The sequence below is a fragment of the Drosophila bipectinata genome, chromosome 3L (assembly GCF_030179905.1).
Source record: "Drosophila bipectinata strain 14024-0381.07 chromosome 3L, DbipHiC1v2, whole genome shotgun sequence".
Taxonomy (NCBI): Eukaryota; Metazoa; Arthropoda; class Insecta; order Diptera; family Drosophilidae; genus Drosophila; species Drosophila bipectinata.
Window position 1 is genome coordinate 5,275,177 of NC_091738.1, and position 16,206 is coordinate 5,291,382.

Here is a 16,206-nt window from a genome sequence, read left to right on the forward strand (position 1 = left end):
TAGTGGAATAGGTGTGAGAACCATCGTTAATACAAAAAAAACCTGTGGATAAAAGTACTTCCTCCACTGCCATACCTTTGTTGTCCTGAATGAGGCTGCCCCATATGGGCGATTTGGCATTAATATCGCCCCCCACTAACGAGGGACCATTTAGTTTAGCAGCTAAGGACATAGTTTCCTTGAGTCCTGCTTTAAAATCATGTATGCTCAAATTAGGTGGGGCATATACGCTGAATATGTTAAAGTTGTGCCTAAGGTTTTTAGTTGATATACCGATAGATTCGATTTTTGAGTTAATACTTAGGATTTTTATATTAATATTCTTTTTCACGTAAATCCCTACGCCCCCATAACCATCCTCACGAGGCTTGCAAATAAAATTATAGTTTGCTAGACTACACATGGCATTATCCACTACCCAAATTTCAGATAGAATGGCAATGTCAATATTGTTATTTATAAGAAAAAGTTCCAACAACTGTTTGTTATTTTGTGAAGTTAAGCTTTGAATATTATATTGAAGTATTTTTATAGGCTTAATCATGATGAGAGATTAAGACATTAAAGATTTCATTTTTTTAATATCGATTTCAGAGTTGGCTTTGGCTATAATATCCCTTAAGGATTCGAGAAAAGATCTGGTATTACCTGAGTTGTTCGGATTGTCTATTAAAAGGAAGGAGGCAATCTCCGAAGAAATGTTGATTAAGCTGTTCTCAGCTGTTTCCAAGGCTGAGTTCTGATAAGAACTGGCTGAAGGTGGCAAAGAGCTAGAATCAGCCGGTTGATTGGAAAGAGGAGCCCCTTGAAGGGGAACAAATCTTTCCTCAAGAGAAATTTCGTGATCTTTTATAATTCGTTTCCAATTGGACATCGTCTCTTGCGACTTTCTTCCTTCGATCGACTTGTTTTTATAATTTTTTGCTATTTTGTTGTAGGGTAAATATTTGTGAATAGATTCAGCAGCTAGTTTAGTGTTATCCTGCAAAACCGGGGATGCAGAATTTTTAGGGGTTTCTAGTAGAGGGAATTCGGTGGTATTAAAAATCTCAGGAGTGGATGGAGCTAGTTTGTCAAAAAGAGCAGGATATCTTATTCTAACTTCCACTCTAGATAAGTTTTGCGATGTCATACATTTCTGTATGGCAAACGCTCTTTTTCTTGCCGGACATTCAAGTGAGGTAGCGGTGTGGGAGAAGTGGCAGTTAATACATTTAAGTGTCGTACATGTCTCTTCTCTTGGATGAGAAAGGGAACAATTGCGACACTTCTCTTCAGACTGCTTACAGTGTTGAGCAAAATGCCCAAATCTGAAGCACCTAAAACATTGGCTAAAAGGAACATAAGGTTCCACTTTGACCTTTGTATAAAGGAAGTCAATTTCTTCTGGAATCTGGGAGCCTTCAAAAATAATCTTAACCCTGGACGTGGGGACAAATTCTTTGTTTTCATTTTTTCTATTTACTCTAATAATTTCGTGAATAGGCACTGGGGATGAAATAAATTCTTTTAAATCGTCAGTAGTAAATTTAATTGGAATTTGAAAAATGATACCAGTTTTAAAAATAAAATGCTTAAGAATTTTAGGGTCGTAGCCCTCTTTTTTTAAATCAGAATTTAATAAATTATTAGCTGCTTTAGCTGTCTTGCACTCTGCCTTACAACGCCCGTAGCCTATTTTATTGACTTTGACTATATCTTTAAGTTTAAGCTTAAAAATAGTTGCATTTAGTTCGAGGGCATTAATAGGTTCACGATTCTCTCTAGTACTGTCACCGTTAGTGAGTTTGTCAATATAAACAAAATAAGGACCTTTATGATTGCTTTTATAGCTAAGCGGTACTTGCTGTGGTTTGGATATGATGATGTTGTCATTGTCGTTGATGTTGATGACATTTGTATCCTGCTCGTTGATCAAAGTCTGCTGTAAAACATTATCGTTGCATTCTTCTGACTCCAAGATGTCCATTTCTTCCTGAACTTTTTGAGAAATTTCTGGATCCGATGTTTTTCTTTTTTTATTATTAGCCGCATCAGAGCGCAGGGTCATTGCCCTGGCTGAGTGGGGCATTTTTGACTTAAGGGGATTTCCTCCCGTTGTAAAAATATTAAATCCCTCTTTTATGAAATTTTGAAATTCCTCCGTCTACGCAGAATCTTCTTCGATGTTGCAAAGTTGCAACTTTTAAAATGGAAAGTTCTCTTTTTTTTTTTTTTTTTTTTGACAGTTTAGGAAAAAAAAGTGCAAAGTGCTTATATGTGACCAGCCGTCAGAACGTTCTGCTGCGTTTCCGTTTTTATTAGCACATGCAAAGAGTTTTCTAATATTTAACAGCCACTGATATGAGCCAAACGACAGTTAACCCTTTAATTTTATGACTATAATCCAATCAAAAACAGATCTTCCCTCAAAACAGATCACAACCCTTAATAGGTCTCTGATTTCATTTAATAATTAGCTTTGATTAAAACCAGTATCAAAGCACGATTCTATGATTCATCATTGGGGAGCACTAGGTCTGGAAAATAATTGCCTTTAATTGCATCTCGCGATGGCGGAAATATTGATACTGTTGCTCACAACCCCATTCCCGATGAAACTTTATTCTAACGCTCGTTCGAATTACGATCCCAAGTGGAAATATGGCAGAGGCCCGGGAGGAGTACTCAATACCTATATTTATGGCCCTCGGTGCGGCCGCATATTGTTTATCCCGCCGACAAATGTTTATACTCGCAGTTTCAGCGACTGCCCAGATTTTTTGTGAAACTGTAGCAGGGTAAACACTCATCGCGTGTTCCGGCTATCGGAATGGATTTGGGAGGGGGATCTCGGCTCCAGGAACCCAAGCCACCAGAAGGAGCTGCCCCAGCTCGTTAGCGTGTATTTTTCTGAACAGCCTGAGACCGTAAACAAATGCCCGTCAAAAGGCATAATACCGACAAAGTAGCAAGCAAAATATATATCCATGCTTTATATATATATATGACAACCTATTTTGGTACATAAGAACTTGCCAAGTTCAAGGCAGAAGTTGAAGTTGTATGTCTATATGATGTTTTATATTCACAAATATGGGATACAATGCCGGTCGAGGGATGGGCCCAAAAAATGGAGATGGGGGAGCCCGGCGCGAAGCAAACAATAACATTGTGCATAATACAGACCTCTCTCAGGTCCCCCACATCAAATAGAGACTAAATGGAAGGGAACTATGGGTTTTTTAGGGTTTCAAGCCGAAGTTTTAGATACTCTATAAGAGAGAAAAGGTATAAATAGTTAGGAAACATAATAATCATAAGAAACACTTAGGTAGAATTTAACTATTGGATTATAAAAGTGGACTAGTCCTTGCTCTGTTTTATTAATTAATACTTTTTAACCAACCCCCTGACTAAGCCAAGATATCCTTAGTCTGTGCCACTATAAATCACCGGTAATTGTGGGTGTGTTGCGTTTATTGTTCCTGTAGCTGTTGCCATTGATGTTCCACGAGCGTCTCTTGGCCGGTTGGCCCATTGGGGTATTCAATCAAGCGCTGCTGCCCCACGTCATTGCTGAGGTTGAGTCAGATAGTCAATCCGTCAGATAGCCCACCCGTCAGATAGTCAGTTAGTCAGCTGAGAGCCAAAGCCCAGCCAAATTCAAATATCGCGCATTTATACAAAACGTTCGCACGCATGGAAAATCATTGAAGCCTGCAATGCCTATCCGCCGGATTCAGGGGGGGCTGGGCCGGGTCGGAATGGATGAGTGTGAGTATCTGTGAGTTACACCCTCGAATCGCTGGCGCTTTTCCATTTGGAGCTGGCTCGTTTCAATTTAGTTGGTGCAAAGCGGTCGCCGCAAACGCTTTGAACTTGTTTCTCGGACACACGGGACAGACCCCGGGTCTCTCGCGCCCAGCTCTCAGGTCTTCAAGTCTTTCCTATTGATCTCCTCCAACGATTCGCAAACGCCCCATAAAAACTTAAAAAAAAAAAGGAAAACAAAAACTTAAACAAAATTTGTGCGCGTTTTGATTTTTTGGCGCGTTTTTCATTTGTTTTGATTTCTTTCGACTGGAAAACCTTTCTGGCTCTCGAGGCCATGGGGGGAATGGAAACAACTACGTATTGATAAATTGCCAGCCGACGATTTCCGTCGTGACCCGCGCGTTATGCAAAATGCTCAAATGTAAATAAATATTAAAATAATACACAAAATCACGAGGGGCACAGAGGGTTTTTTTTTCGTAACCACTGCCTTCCTTTTTTTTCGAAGCCCTGCCTTCGCCTTTGTTGGTTTTGTGGCCTGTGTGTGCGATTTTTTGCTGTGAAAAATGAAGTGAATCTGTAAGAGCTGCAAAGTGAATCGCCAATGCAACAATAATAACAAGGAGTAATAAAAATAATAATAATAATAACAATAATGCAAACCGACAAATTTTGGAGTGCCAGCCTTGGTGGATTTTCTTTATTTATGAAAACAATAAACGCAACAGCCGAGGGTACGCATTAACCGGACCCAAAATCCGAACCCAAATCTGGATTGCCTTCCCTGGCTGGCTGGCTGGCCAGGTTGGGTTTCCTGGCACGCATATAATTTGCATGTGGATATCGGGGTGATCTTTATGAACGGAGAAGCTGCTGCAATGGCTGCTTATGTAATCTGGAAAATATTCATGAAGCAATACGCTCGCCTCCGCTACGGAGCCCAGCCCCCCGGTCCGACACTGATCTGGCATTCGTATGCGGCCATCCAGACGGAGGATGCGGAGGTAGGTTGCCACTCACTATACATACTATATATGTATAGTATGGTGGGCTTATCCCCATTTTCTCGGGGGTCAATACGAGCCAGGGCTTGGCGGCGGCTACAGAGCCCTTTATTGATTTAAATTGAGTCATTTTTCTCAGTTTCTGTTTCGGTTTTGGTTTGGGTTTTGGCAATTGGCCAGTGGCCATTGGCCATTTGCCATTGGGGGCTCATACAAAGTAATTGTAGATTAATGTGGCTAGCTTTAAGTGAGCTCTCAAGACGAGAGTTCATATTTCTTGGCGGTTTCTGAGGCTTGAGTTTTGTTTTTTGGGGGCGTGAAAGTTGATTTGTGATTAAATGGCGGTTTGTTCGTTAAGGGAAGTTGGGGAAAGTTTTTTTAAAATTACCTGAAGTTTTGGGAACACTTTATGGCTAAGGGGTTTCTGGGCAATGACCTGAGATGCAAGAGCGCCTGGGAAAAAAACCTTAAAAGGGAATTACCTTACTGAATCCCTCACTTGTTGAAAGAATTAGTTACTGATTTAATATTAACTCTTGGGTTGGCAATTTCCGACAATGAACTAGTCCGATCACACCTCCAGTGTCGTTATTCAATCAGTTACCAGGGCACTCTGCTTACGATATATTTCGATGTTTTCCTTGACATTCGACTGCGGTGACAGTTGCATTTCCCGCCCATTAACGAAACGCGATAGCGCGGCACTTGGAGCCAAATTCAAAGCGAAAATGCAAAGGAAATAGCTGAGATTCGGCTGGCTGGAAGATAAGTGCTGGGAGCCAGGTAAAAAGTTGTCAGTGGCGGCACTGATGGGTCTCAAAGACACCACCCCACCTCGAAGCCTGAAAGTCGAAGCCCAGAGCCGGGTCCAGACCACCAAACTAGCTAAACGGACTGTCTGCCCCCATTGATAATAACAATCGGGAAAAGTAAGAGACGCAATAATTCAACGTAAAGTGTTAAAATGTCGATATTAATTGCAGACTGGCAGCAGTAGCAGCACTTGTGTTAGGACTCCCATTGGCCATCCAGTCCCCCATCCGATCCTGGCCTCCTCTGGCCGCCCCAAATGCATTTAAATAAATTGCGATTATGCCGCAAATGTGGCAGTCAGTGCACCGATCAAAGCACTGGAAAAAATTGTAACTTTTAACGCTATTAGTTAGCTCTATAAGTAAAGGCTAAGATGTATTTTTTCAAAGAAGAGACCAGTATTGAAGACTCTTTTCTTTCAGTGCTGAATGGGTCCTGGTGTTGCACTTGGTTTTCACAGGTTTCGGTGGCCTGGCCTGGCCTGCGACTGGCAATGCGCTAATAATATTTATCAGTGGCTCATTTGTTGGCCGGACGGCGGACAAGGAGCCAGTGCATTCGATGGCCAATAAACCAAAAAAGCAAATAAAAATTTCTTTGAGCTGGCAGCAGTGGCTAATTGCACCGTCTGTTGTTGCTGCTGTTAACTTGGCCTGTTGCTGGTTAGCCTGGCCAATTGCCATGGAAATTGGTGGAGGCTGCTGTTGCCATTGCCTTGTGCATCCGCTCGTCAGTTTTCGGTTGCCGTTTTTCAGCCACATTGTTCACAGTCACAGTCACAGATACAGATACATCCACAGCCTCAGCCACATCCGAGAGCCATGCATATTTATTTATCGCAGCTGAGTTTTGCATTTTAACTAGAAATCATGCAAAAACGCCGCGACATGCAACTAACCAAAAAACGTACAAAAACGTTCGAAATCGAAAAAGCAACAACTGCGACGACGAACTGCTTTCAAATCGAATCTCCAAAGCTGTTAAATGCAGTTGAGAGCTATTTTCCCTATGTTTTCCAAACCTCACCGCCCGTTTCCTTGTAAAAAGACACCAAGACATGAAATCTTTTTAATATTTTCCCGCGCACTCACGCACGACGTGGGAATTTTTTCATTTCGCGACTTTGAGTCTTAAGTTCGTCTTCGATGTGGACTGCCAGCATGCCAACTGCAATGAATCCGTTCGGCCCGAAACATTGAACCTTTCATAAAAGTCCGCCAATGGCAGAGACGGCTACGGTTACTCAACGCACGAGATGCAAATTTGATATAGGAAATGGGTTTTGTAATCGAATAATCTGATCTGACCTATAAGTGGAAGGAAATGCTTTGAGTTTCCTTCGAGTTAAGTTATGGTTACTTAATGTCATAACTAAGAGCTTTAGTTAGATAACTTTCAAGCATAAAATAATCTTATTCTTTAAGAAGTATCAAGAGTAAAGCCTCTGACTATTTGTTTAATAAATACCAGTGAAATCGAATTAATAAATCATCTATGGAAAATGTAAACAACAAGTGTTGTCCCACCCAAAACATCATTGGGGTTTTGCTATTTTTTCCAGCCTACTATGCAAATGGATTTTCTCAAAGGCTGGCCACCTCCGCTGGCCAGTTTCTCTTTCTTCGACCTCAGTTGGAGGTCAGGCCGGCCCATTAACGACACGCATTCACATTTTCAGTCATTTTCAATTTCTGGCCGCTGTCACTTAATTTGGGAGCAGTGGCAGTTGCAGCCCACGCACTTTCAATTGCCATGAAGCAGTTGCATGGAAAATAAATTTTCTTAATTTTTACGACCGATACTAAAAGGTATTAAGTGGGCTATATGAAAGTCAATAGATATATCAATAATATAAGACATTAAATGAAGTACTCTAATCTGGCGAAGAGTATATTATTAGTCCAGCGAAGAGTATTTTTGTTGAATACCCATTTATTTTTCTCAAGTGTGACTATGGAGTCTCCCCCGCCAAAAAAAACCAACCTGGCTTAAAAGTATGGCGCCCCGTTACTATCTCCAACGGGCAGTCACTCTGCCAGCTAACAAATTAGTTACTGACGCAATATTTCTGTGTATCTTCGCGCTATCAAAATCACACGCAATAAATTTAATTTGTTTTGTGGGCAGCTGCGTCTCGCGAATGGCAGTGGTATTTGGAATTGGAAATGGCAATGGCAATGACAGTTCCAGCTTTTGGCGGCTCTTGGGCTGCTAGGCTCCTCCAGTGGTAAGGCACAGGTGTTTCTGGTGCTGCCTAGACACGGAGGTTGTCCAATTAATAAAAGAAAACGCAGTCATAATGTTTTGATTAACACAAATGTGACAAGAGATGCATAAAAATTAATTTCCAATCTTGTTTCTCGGCGTCTTGTAAAGTGGCATCGGTGGGGGGATCTGGACGGAGGACGGACTATATATCTTTTCGGAGTGGATGATTTGGGTCAAAGCGGCGTTAGGTGAAACCATAGATGCGTGAGAGAGTGCTGGGATCGGTTCGGGTTTGGATAGCATCGGTTTAGAGTGGAGTGGAGCGGTTTGGATAGCCCCAAGGTTGTTATGTCGGTGCAGTGAAGCGACCTTCCTTTAATGGCTTGTCCAGCCAACTAGTGCAACATTTTCGATTTCCTTTTGACGCGCGGCCATAATTTGAACAGCGGGCTAGCAGCTGTAACTCCGCTGGCCATAAAAGAAAAAAAAAACCAAAAACCCAAACCACTGGCCAGTGGCCACCGACGACCCACTGCCCAAGACTCACGCGAACGCCCCCGGGCGGGCCAGGCCCAAACCAGATCGGCCGGGCCAATTAATTGATGAGCAGACTTGGCAGCAAATTGCATTTGCCTCTGATTCCTTCTTCATATCATGCGTGCCACTGCCATGGCCACTGGGCCGGGATCTTTCCACCAGAGGTGGCAGAGAGACAGAATCCAGACACTGTCAGAAAAGGGGGACTTAAACGTTGTTCTTCCAGAGTTCCCGTTGAAAGTATCTAGATTCTAGATTACCATTTTCTCTTAGATTTCTCTCAGTGCTTGGCCCAAAAAGAAAATATTGATGATATATTTATTGGTATTTATTGGCGTCGCTTCGGCCCACTTCAAAGTGCCGGCCTGAACAAATTGTGGAAATTTATAAGCTTCGACTGTTGTCGAAGAAATCTGTGGCCCCTCTTGTTGCTGGTGTTGGTGAGTATCTGTGCGAGTGCGCAGGCGCCAAAGGCGACATCTGTTGGCCATTGCTGGCCGGCGCTCTCTAGACCTGGCTAAAAAGGACCTGGGCTGTCAGTGTCAGGACTTGCAGCGCTAGCCGAATTCCGCAGCGACTTTAGTAGCCGAAGACGGTTGGGCGTGGAAAGGCATTAGCCAGAGTGAGTGGAAAATAAATAAGAAAACTAAGAAAAATCGAAAAGGTGCCGGCACCACCGCACCACAATGTCACATTGTTGTTGGCCAAGAGCATTTTGGTTTTGTTTGTTTTCGGCCTGGCAGCCCAAAAATTTAACATGCCAGGCTTTGTGTGTTGTGTGTGTTTTGGCCAAAGTCTTTCAAGGCCTCATCCCCCAGTCCCGAATCGCATCCACTTTCACTGCAAATTTGTGCCTCCCTCTCTGAGTGTGTGTGTGTGTGTAGTCCCAAAAGAAAGTGAATTCTACTGTGCTACACTTGACCTATGACAACGACAACTGAGGCACCAGATACAGATACAAATACAGTGGCTGCCACTGCCGCTGCCTCGCCAAACTAACTGGCAACCAAACGTTTGACGTTTCATTTGATTGTCATGCAATGCCACACAATGCCGCACTCCCTTTGCGTCTCTCTTGTCTCTCCAGTCTTGTCTCTCGGATCAATGCTGTCCCCAATTGATTTCTGTTTAACTTTTAACATGCAACAAGGCAGCCCTGGCCGCTTAAGCCTCTGCGATGGATGGTGCGGCATGGTGGCATGTGCAACAATACCTGGAATGTGCCGCAGAATTTCCTTGCAATAAATATTCAGATACTTTGATTTGCTAATTAACTTAAATTGCAGAAGTGGAAGTACTTTCAGGACATCTAATGACTTTCATAGTTTGTTTAAGGTCACAGTTCATAGCAATACCCTTTCAGCCTCTTCTCAAGCCACAAAACTTTTAAACCACCTTTGTGGGTCAATCTCTCTCATTAATTCACCCTTTTCCATAATTAAATATTTTATATTGATGTTAGTTATCTTTAATAACATTTTCTCCAGAATTTATGGATAGAAATCCCCCATCGGTTTACTATTTTGACCCACTGTAGTCGACACAGTGTCGCCCTCTGTTGCCTGTGGCAACCGTACGAATTGTGTTTAATGCGGCTCTTTGGGGGGAATTGCATGCGCCGAGCCAAAGAACTTTGGCCCATTTGAAATGCGGCAATTGTGTATCTGGCAGATACACGAGCGCACTCTGAACTCCACACGTGTCTACAGTATTTATCTTTCTTTTTTCTTTCTTTTTCTGTGGCATTTTGCAGGCTGACACGAACATCGAGGCAGGGCGAGCTGAAGCAGAAGCAGCTGTTTCGATTTCTGTTTCTGGTTCAGGAGCAGGAGCAGGAGCCGCAGTCCGAATTGGTATTGGAATTCCAGAGAGCAGCGAATTAGCGGAGATCTCGGTGCTGAATGACACGCAAATCGATGTTCCCCCAGGGGCAGGCGTTGGGGGAGAGATCCTAGAGTCGCCAGAGCTCTTGACCAACGGCAGGGACATGAAAGGAGCCAGAGCTGCGCCCATAGCCCGCAATGAAGAGGTCGACGAGGTGGATGTCGAGGTGGCAGACCAAGAGGCGGACCAGGAGGTGGCCGAGGTGGAGCAGCTGTCCGCGAATGCTAATTATGTGTGCTGTCGATTCCCAACAACAACCGCGACTTCTGCAACATCGGCAACAGCAACTTTGAACCGCAGCAAGTCGCGGGTGCGCAGCTATCTTAAAAAGTGCAGGCAGCGCTTAACGGGTCAGCAGCCCAAGACAAGCTCCGCTACCACCACCACTACTACCACTACCATCATCCTGGTCAGAAATGAGCCAGCCACAGCGACCATTGAAGAGAGGGAATCCGAAGAGGAGGAGGACGAGGAGAGCCTAGGGGAGGACGACGAGGAGACGGAGGGCAGCGCCAGTGCCTACACGGATGCCCTGCCCATCGACTGCCGCCTGAGTGCCAATGTTGAGGAGCAGGACCAGCAGGCGGTCGTCGAGCTGGAGCCTGAGGAGGAAGTCCCAATGGAAGCCGAGGTACATAGCTACACTTGAAGAAAGTTTTCAGCTTTGATTTCCACTTGGAAAAAATGTTTTTCTTTATTCACAGATTCAAGTCAGCGAACTCCCGAGCTCCAGCTGTGGTCCCTGCTCCTCCGCCAGCACGGATCCAGTCGAAGTTCCACGTCAGCAACCCGCCGACATGGAAGTGGATGCGGAATTGGACGACATGCTGGCCCGGCTGATTGACAGCCATCTGTCGCACATTTATCCCGTCTACTGGGGACGCACGCGTGCGATTTTAATCCAGCAGGCACGTGAGCGACTCGTTTGCGGATTCGACGGCTGCTTGGTCCGCTTCGAGCAGGGATTCTTATGCAAATTTGCGCAAATTGCCGCCGCACTCCGATCGGCTCATCAAATCGGCGAGGTAAGTTTCGGCCCAGAACCCAGTCGCGAAATCCGGCCAAAAGATATATCATTTACGAGCGGCAGCGAAATTAGCCGCAATTTGAGCTGGCTCTCCCATTCGGAGGACCTTAATCGCAGCCAAATAGTTTGCTTTGGTCTATCCGACATTCAGAAATTGTTGGGTAACTGCGCCGAGAAATCGTTGGGGAAATTAGGCAAATCTGGGAGGGATGTGATAAGTGTTCTCGGAGAAAATAGCTCTGGAAATTACCTGGGTGGAGTTGTTACACGATGTTTACGATTCCTCCAAAGGGGTTTGCTAACAGGCCTTAATTAAGAACTGTTTGTTTGTTAAGTAAACTTAACTAAAGCTTTTATGGACCTTATTTAATGTTATACTCTGTCGAAGGGTAATGTATTTTTCTACAAATTTAAGCAGGGATATTAAGAATGAAAAATGTATGAATCCACTATATGGGCGGCAGCTTAAGCTACATCTTAGCCAAAATACATCCGATTCCGATTGAATCGTGGATCGATTCTCCACAAATCTGCATCAAAATCTAGAAACAAAATATTTTTTAGATTTTTTGTCAAATTTTCTGAATGGACCCCTTCAAAAATCCACAAAAATGCAACGACCCGTTGAATGGCCCCAAGCGATGGTCTTATCTTGGCCAAAATACATCCGATTCTTAAGCGGAATACCTTAAATGAATCGTGGGTCGATTCTCCACAAATCTGCATCAAAACCTAGAAACAAAATATTTTTTAGATTTTTTGTCAAATTTTCTGGATGACCCCCTTCAAAAATCCACAAAAATTCAAGAACCCATTGTATGGCCCCATGCGCTGGTCATATCTTGGCCAAAATACATCCGATTCTTAAGCGGAATACCTTAAATGAATCGTGGATCGATTCTCCACAAATCTACATCAAAATCTAGAAACAAATTAATTTTTAGATTTTTTGTCAAATTTTCTGGATGACCCCCTTCAAAAATCCAAAAAATGCAAGGATCCATTTTATGGCACCAAGCGATTGCCATATCTTTACCAAAATACATCCGATTCTTGAGCGGAATACCTTGATTGAATTGTGGGTCGATTTTAAATAAATCGGCATTAAAATCTACAAATAAATTGTTTATTTTTTTTTTTTTTTAATTTTTTTTTTTAATTTGTACATTTGTCTTTAATTTCGATGCATACATGGCACATCCGCGAATTCCTCTTTCTTGTTTTATGCTTTTTTTTTGGATGGCTCATTTGATGGCCATATTATTGGTATTGATTTCATACAATCTGATCGCATTCCTTAATTTTTTAATTAATCATTCAAGATTCAGTCGGTATTTTATCTCCAGATGGTTTTGCTTATAAAAATGTTAAGTTCCATAAGGAATACTGTTCACCAGCAGCTTGGGGTATATTTTTTAAGTATACTAATACAAACATTACAAATTACAATTTTTTATTTTAAGAGTTTGTATTATTTTTTTCTGTGAAACAAAAATTTAAAAACCAACTTAGAATTTCGCCACAAAGGTTAACAGGCACTGTTAAAAAAGGTATAAAATAACAGAGGCTTGTAAAGTGGCAAGAGAGCGCTGCCAGAGAGACCGGTTAACAGTCGACGCCTAACAGAAAGCTAACAGAAGTCGATGTTAGCTTCAGATACTCGTTCCGACGAATGCGTACTTTTATGCCCCAAACAAGCGGTCTCTGCCACAGCGGAGTCGTGTGGCCGTCAGATGGAGATTTGAACTCGCGACGCGCAGTCTTGTGAGCGGCAAAAGGCGAATACCAATAATAATACCCTTCGAATGCGACTCGAAGACGAATATATGTGCAACCAGCTACCAGCAACGTGCAACGTGAATCGCTTAATTCGCATTTATTCGTAGTTTCGCAGTTAGCAGGCTGCCTGCTGAAAGAAATGTGCCAAGTATCTCAGAAATAACATGCAAATTAATGGAAAAAGCGAGCGCACTCAATCGCGAGAGTGATGCCCGGATAGTGCCTGAAAAATACGTTATAAAAAGTGCCTTAATGTGTGATCTTTTTACAATCTGCAAGAAATAATCATAAAAGTGCGAATCAGCTTTAAATACATACACATATATACACAACCTAGAAGTAAAATCTTTATAGCCGGCACATCAGCGTAAATCAGAGGATTTTTCTCGGCAAATAGTTTAAGGTAATTTCTGGTTTTTTTGGTTTTCACATTTTATTTGCGATGTGAAGTTGATGTGAAGTTCATTATCATTTACGGCCAATAATTGTGGAGTGCCGAGATCTAAAAGACTTGTGTGGAATGTAGTGTCTAGTGCTTAGTGCTGTTAGCCTGTCCCTGACCTCAGAATTCATTAAAAATCAATTGTTTTCCAGTCCAAGTCTCAGTCTCGGTCGCAATCACATTCGCAATTTGCATACCTATTACACACGGCCAAAGGCCAAAACAAAAAAGACCACGGAAGCGTCCTTCGGGTCAGCCTACGCGATTTGTTAGAATTATTTCAGTCAAGTCGTGGTTAGAGGTTTTTTTGTCTTTGAGTTTTGTATTTTTTTCTTTTTTTCTTAAAAACTCAATGACACAGTGGTGGCAAGTGTGGGTTGCTGAGCCAAGTTTGCCCCTTCTAAGCAGCAACAAAATCGAATTGTCCATGGTTCTGGGCTCTCAGCGGTTATCAGTGTAATTTATAATAATTTTCGTAACGCATACGCACTGTGGAACATGTGGCAGGCAGTCAAACACACACACTCTGACACATCTGTCTATCTACCCGTTATCCGTGGGAGGCAGTTGTAAATGCTTTAAAGCAAAGTGCTCGGCATGACCCACTTAGCCCGACCACATAAACTTATTTGAATCAATCAGCTCTGCGGGCACATTTGCCGCTGATTTGGAGTCGTAACTTTGTGGCATCTGTTCTGCTGTGTGGCATCTGCTGACCTGTGGCCACTGCTGATTTGCTAGTGATTCTGTTGGTGCTGCAGTTGCAGCTGCGTCTGCATGTTAATTGCTATTTAATTTGTGCCCTGCCTCTTGTGCCTCAATACCGAATGGAAGTTGCGTCGAGTTTGGATTTTGTACTCATTCGCCCCGTTCGAGGCACGTTCTGTAATTTAAATCGCCTTTTGTGCGCAGACGCAGCTGAAGAGTGGAATTGAAATTGAAAATGCTTGGGATTCGGGCTGGTACTGGGACTGGGGTAGAGCAAGTACTTTGTAGGGTTTTGCCTGGTTTTGTTCTGTTTTGTTTCGAGTTGCCCCCTCACTCCTCCTTCTCTCTGAGTGCTTAACCGTGAGCGGAAATTGTGTATTAAGTGTTTTTCAGCCAAGGGAGCGTTTGAGGGGGAACAGATCTGTACAGTCTGCTAAACAGATTCCATTTAAACTTTGATTTTACACAGGGAAAAAATCAAGATCTTTGCTATGAAATTATGTTTAAATTTTAATGGAGTATTTAAATCTGAAATTAACCTAAAAATGTTTTCTAGGCAGAAACCGAGATCGTTAGAACTATTTTCTGCGAAGAACCAATTTCAACAAAGGTCGTTGAAGTAGTGAAATTTATTTATTTTTTATTATAAATTTGGCTTTCTATAGATTGCAATACAATTTTAAGTCCAAAAAATAAAATCTTTTAAAACCAAAAATATTTGTTTATATTTTCTTGCTTTCAAATGTCTTAAACGTATTTCTTAAATGTCTTAATTCTTAAAACATTTTTTAGAAAAAATCGCGAAAGAAATATTTTCATAGCTTTCGGGGAATTAAAAACATCTTAACGAAAAATCCATAAATAGTACTTTATTTCTAAAAATAAAAATGACTCTTAAAAGTAACAACTTCTATAAAAATTTGTTTAAAGCGTAAAATGTCTCATTAACTAAATTTATGACACAGTTTTGAACTTTTATAGTTTTTGTGTTTTTTTATTTGTTATTTAGTCATTTTTAAACTTAATGGAATTCATCAAAAACTTTAAGGGGTGAATAGACGCGGTCATAAATGAATGATGGCTATTTGAATATTTAAGAGTTCAAAGGAATTTGCAACTAATTAAGACATTTTGAATATAAAGTTCATGAAACAGTCCCCCTGCCTTTAAGCCGTTTATTTAAATATCAGATAATTTTTTCTCAGTGTGCTTTAGATTCTCTGGACACAGCATATCACTTAGCCAAACAGCAATTACGATTAGCAGAGCCCGAGTGAGTAGTGAGTTGGGTGAATGCAAGTATGTGAGTGAGTGAGTGAGTGGAGGAGCTTCCGAGTTGCATTTGAAACGGGCCATCAATCGAGCCAGGGATCTGTGCAATAATTTGCAGAAAAGTGCTTTGAACTGTGTTGAACACAACATGATCGGCATTTGTTAGCGATAATGAATTGAACATTTCTGAAAACATGTTTGTACATAATTTGTATGCAGGCTCTAGGGGCCGCCACTCATGGACCCAACTCAAATACTACTTCGACTTTGGAGTCCAGTGTCCGGACTCCGGAGCATGGCGTCTGCAATGTGTCTGAATGTCTGTCTTATGGCCAGTACCAGTCACCCACCCCCGCTCCCCCTGGCAGGCCAGTATTTGTGTTGGTCTAACTAAGAGCATCTGGCCAAGACATTTGCTATTTGTTTTTGCCCGCCCAGAGAAAGACAAACGGAGAATTAGAGACTTCGGATCGGGGGAGGGGACTTGCCACAGACAAAGATAGAAACACATTTAGAAAGAGATAGATAAATGTGCAAAGTGTAAAGTGCATATTTATGGCTTGCATAAAATAACTTGTAAAATTCACTCACTCTGTCCGAGTGTCTCGATGGCTATGTGTGTTCATGTGAGTGCATTCGCCATTCGAACACGTGTTGTTTGAATTGACTCTGACTCTGACTCTGCCGGCATGGCATCACAGATCACGCGGATATATGCATATACATACTCCTATATATATGTGTATATATAGCTATAAGATCGGCGAGGAAGTCGC

The 16,206-nt window shown here is 42.2% G+C and overlaps 1 protein-coding gene across 3 annotated transcripts in view; it reads left to right on the forward strand.

Annotated features, from left to right (window-relative positions):
* Pura (Puratrophin-1-like) overlaps window positions 1-16,206 on the forward strand; it is a 50,851-nt gene that overhangs the window by 4,645 nt on the left and 30,000 nt on the right. For 2 of the 3 annotated variants that reach the window (XM_070279529.1, XM_070279531.1), the window contains exons 2-3: window positions 10,072-10,833; window positions 10,907-11,227. In XM_070279529.1, coding sequence (XP_070135630.1) covers window positions 10,072-10,833; window positions 10,907-11,227 — 1,083 coding nt within the window. Of the gene's footprint in view, window positions 1-4,596; window positions 4,761-10,071; window positions 10,834-10,906; window positions 11,228-16,206 lie in introns of those variants that run through there. The other variant, XM_070279530.1, reaches the window with a different exon arrangement.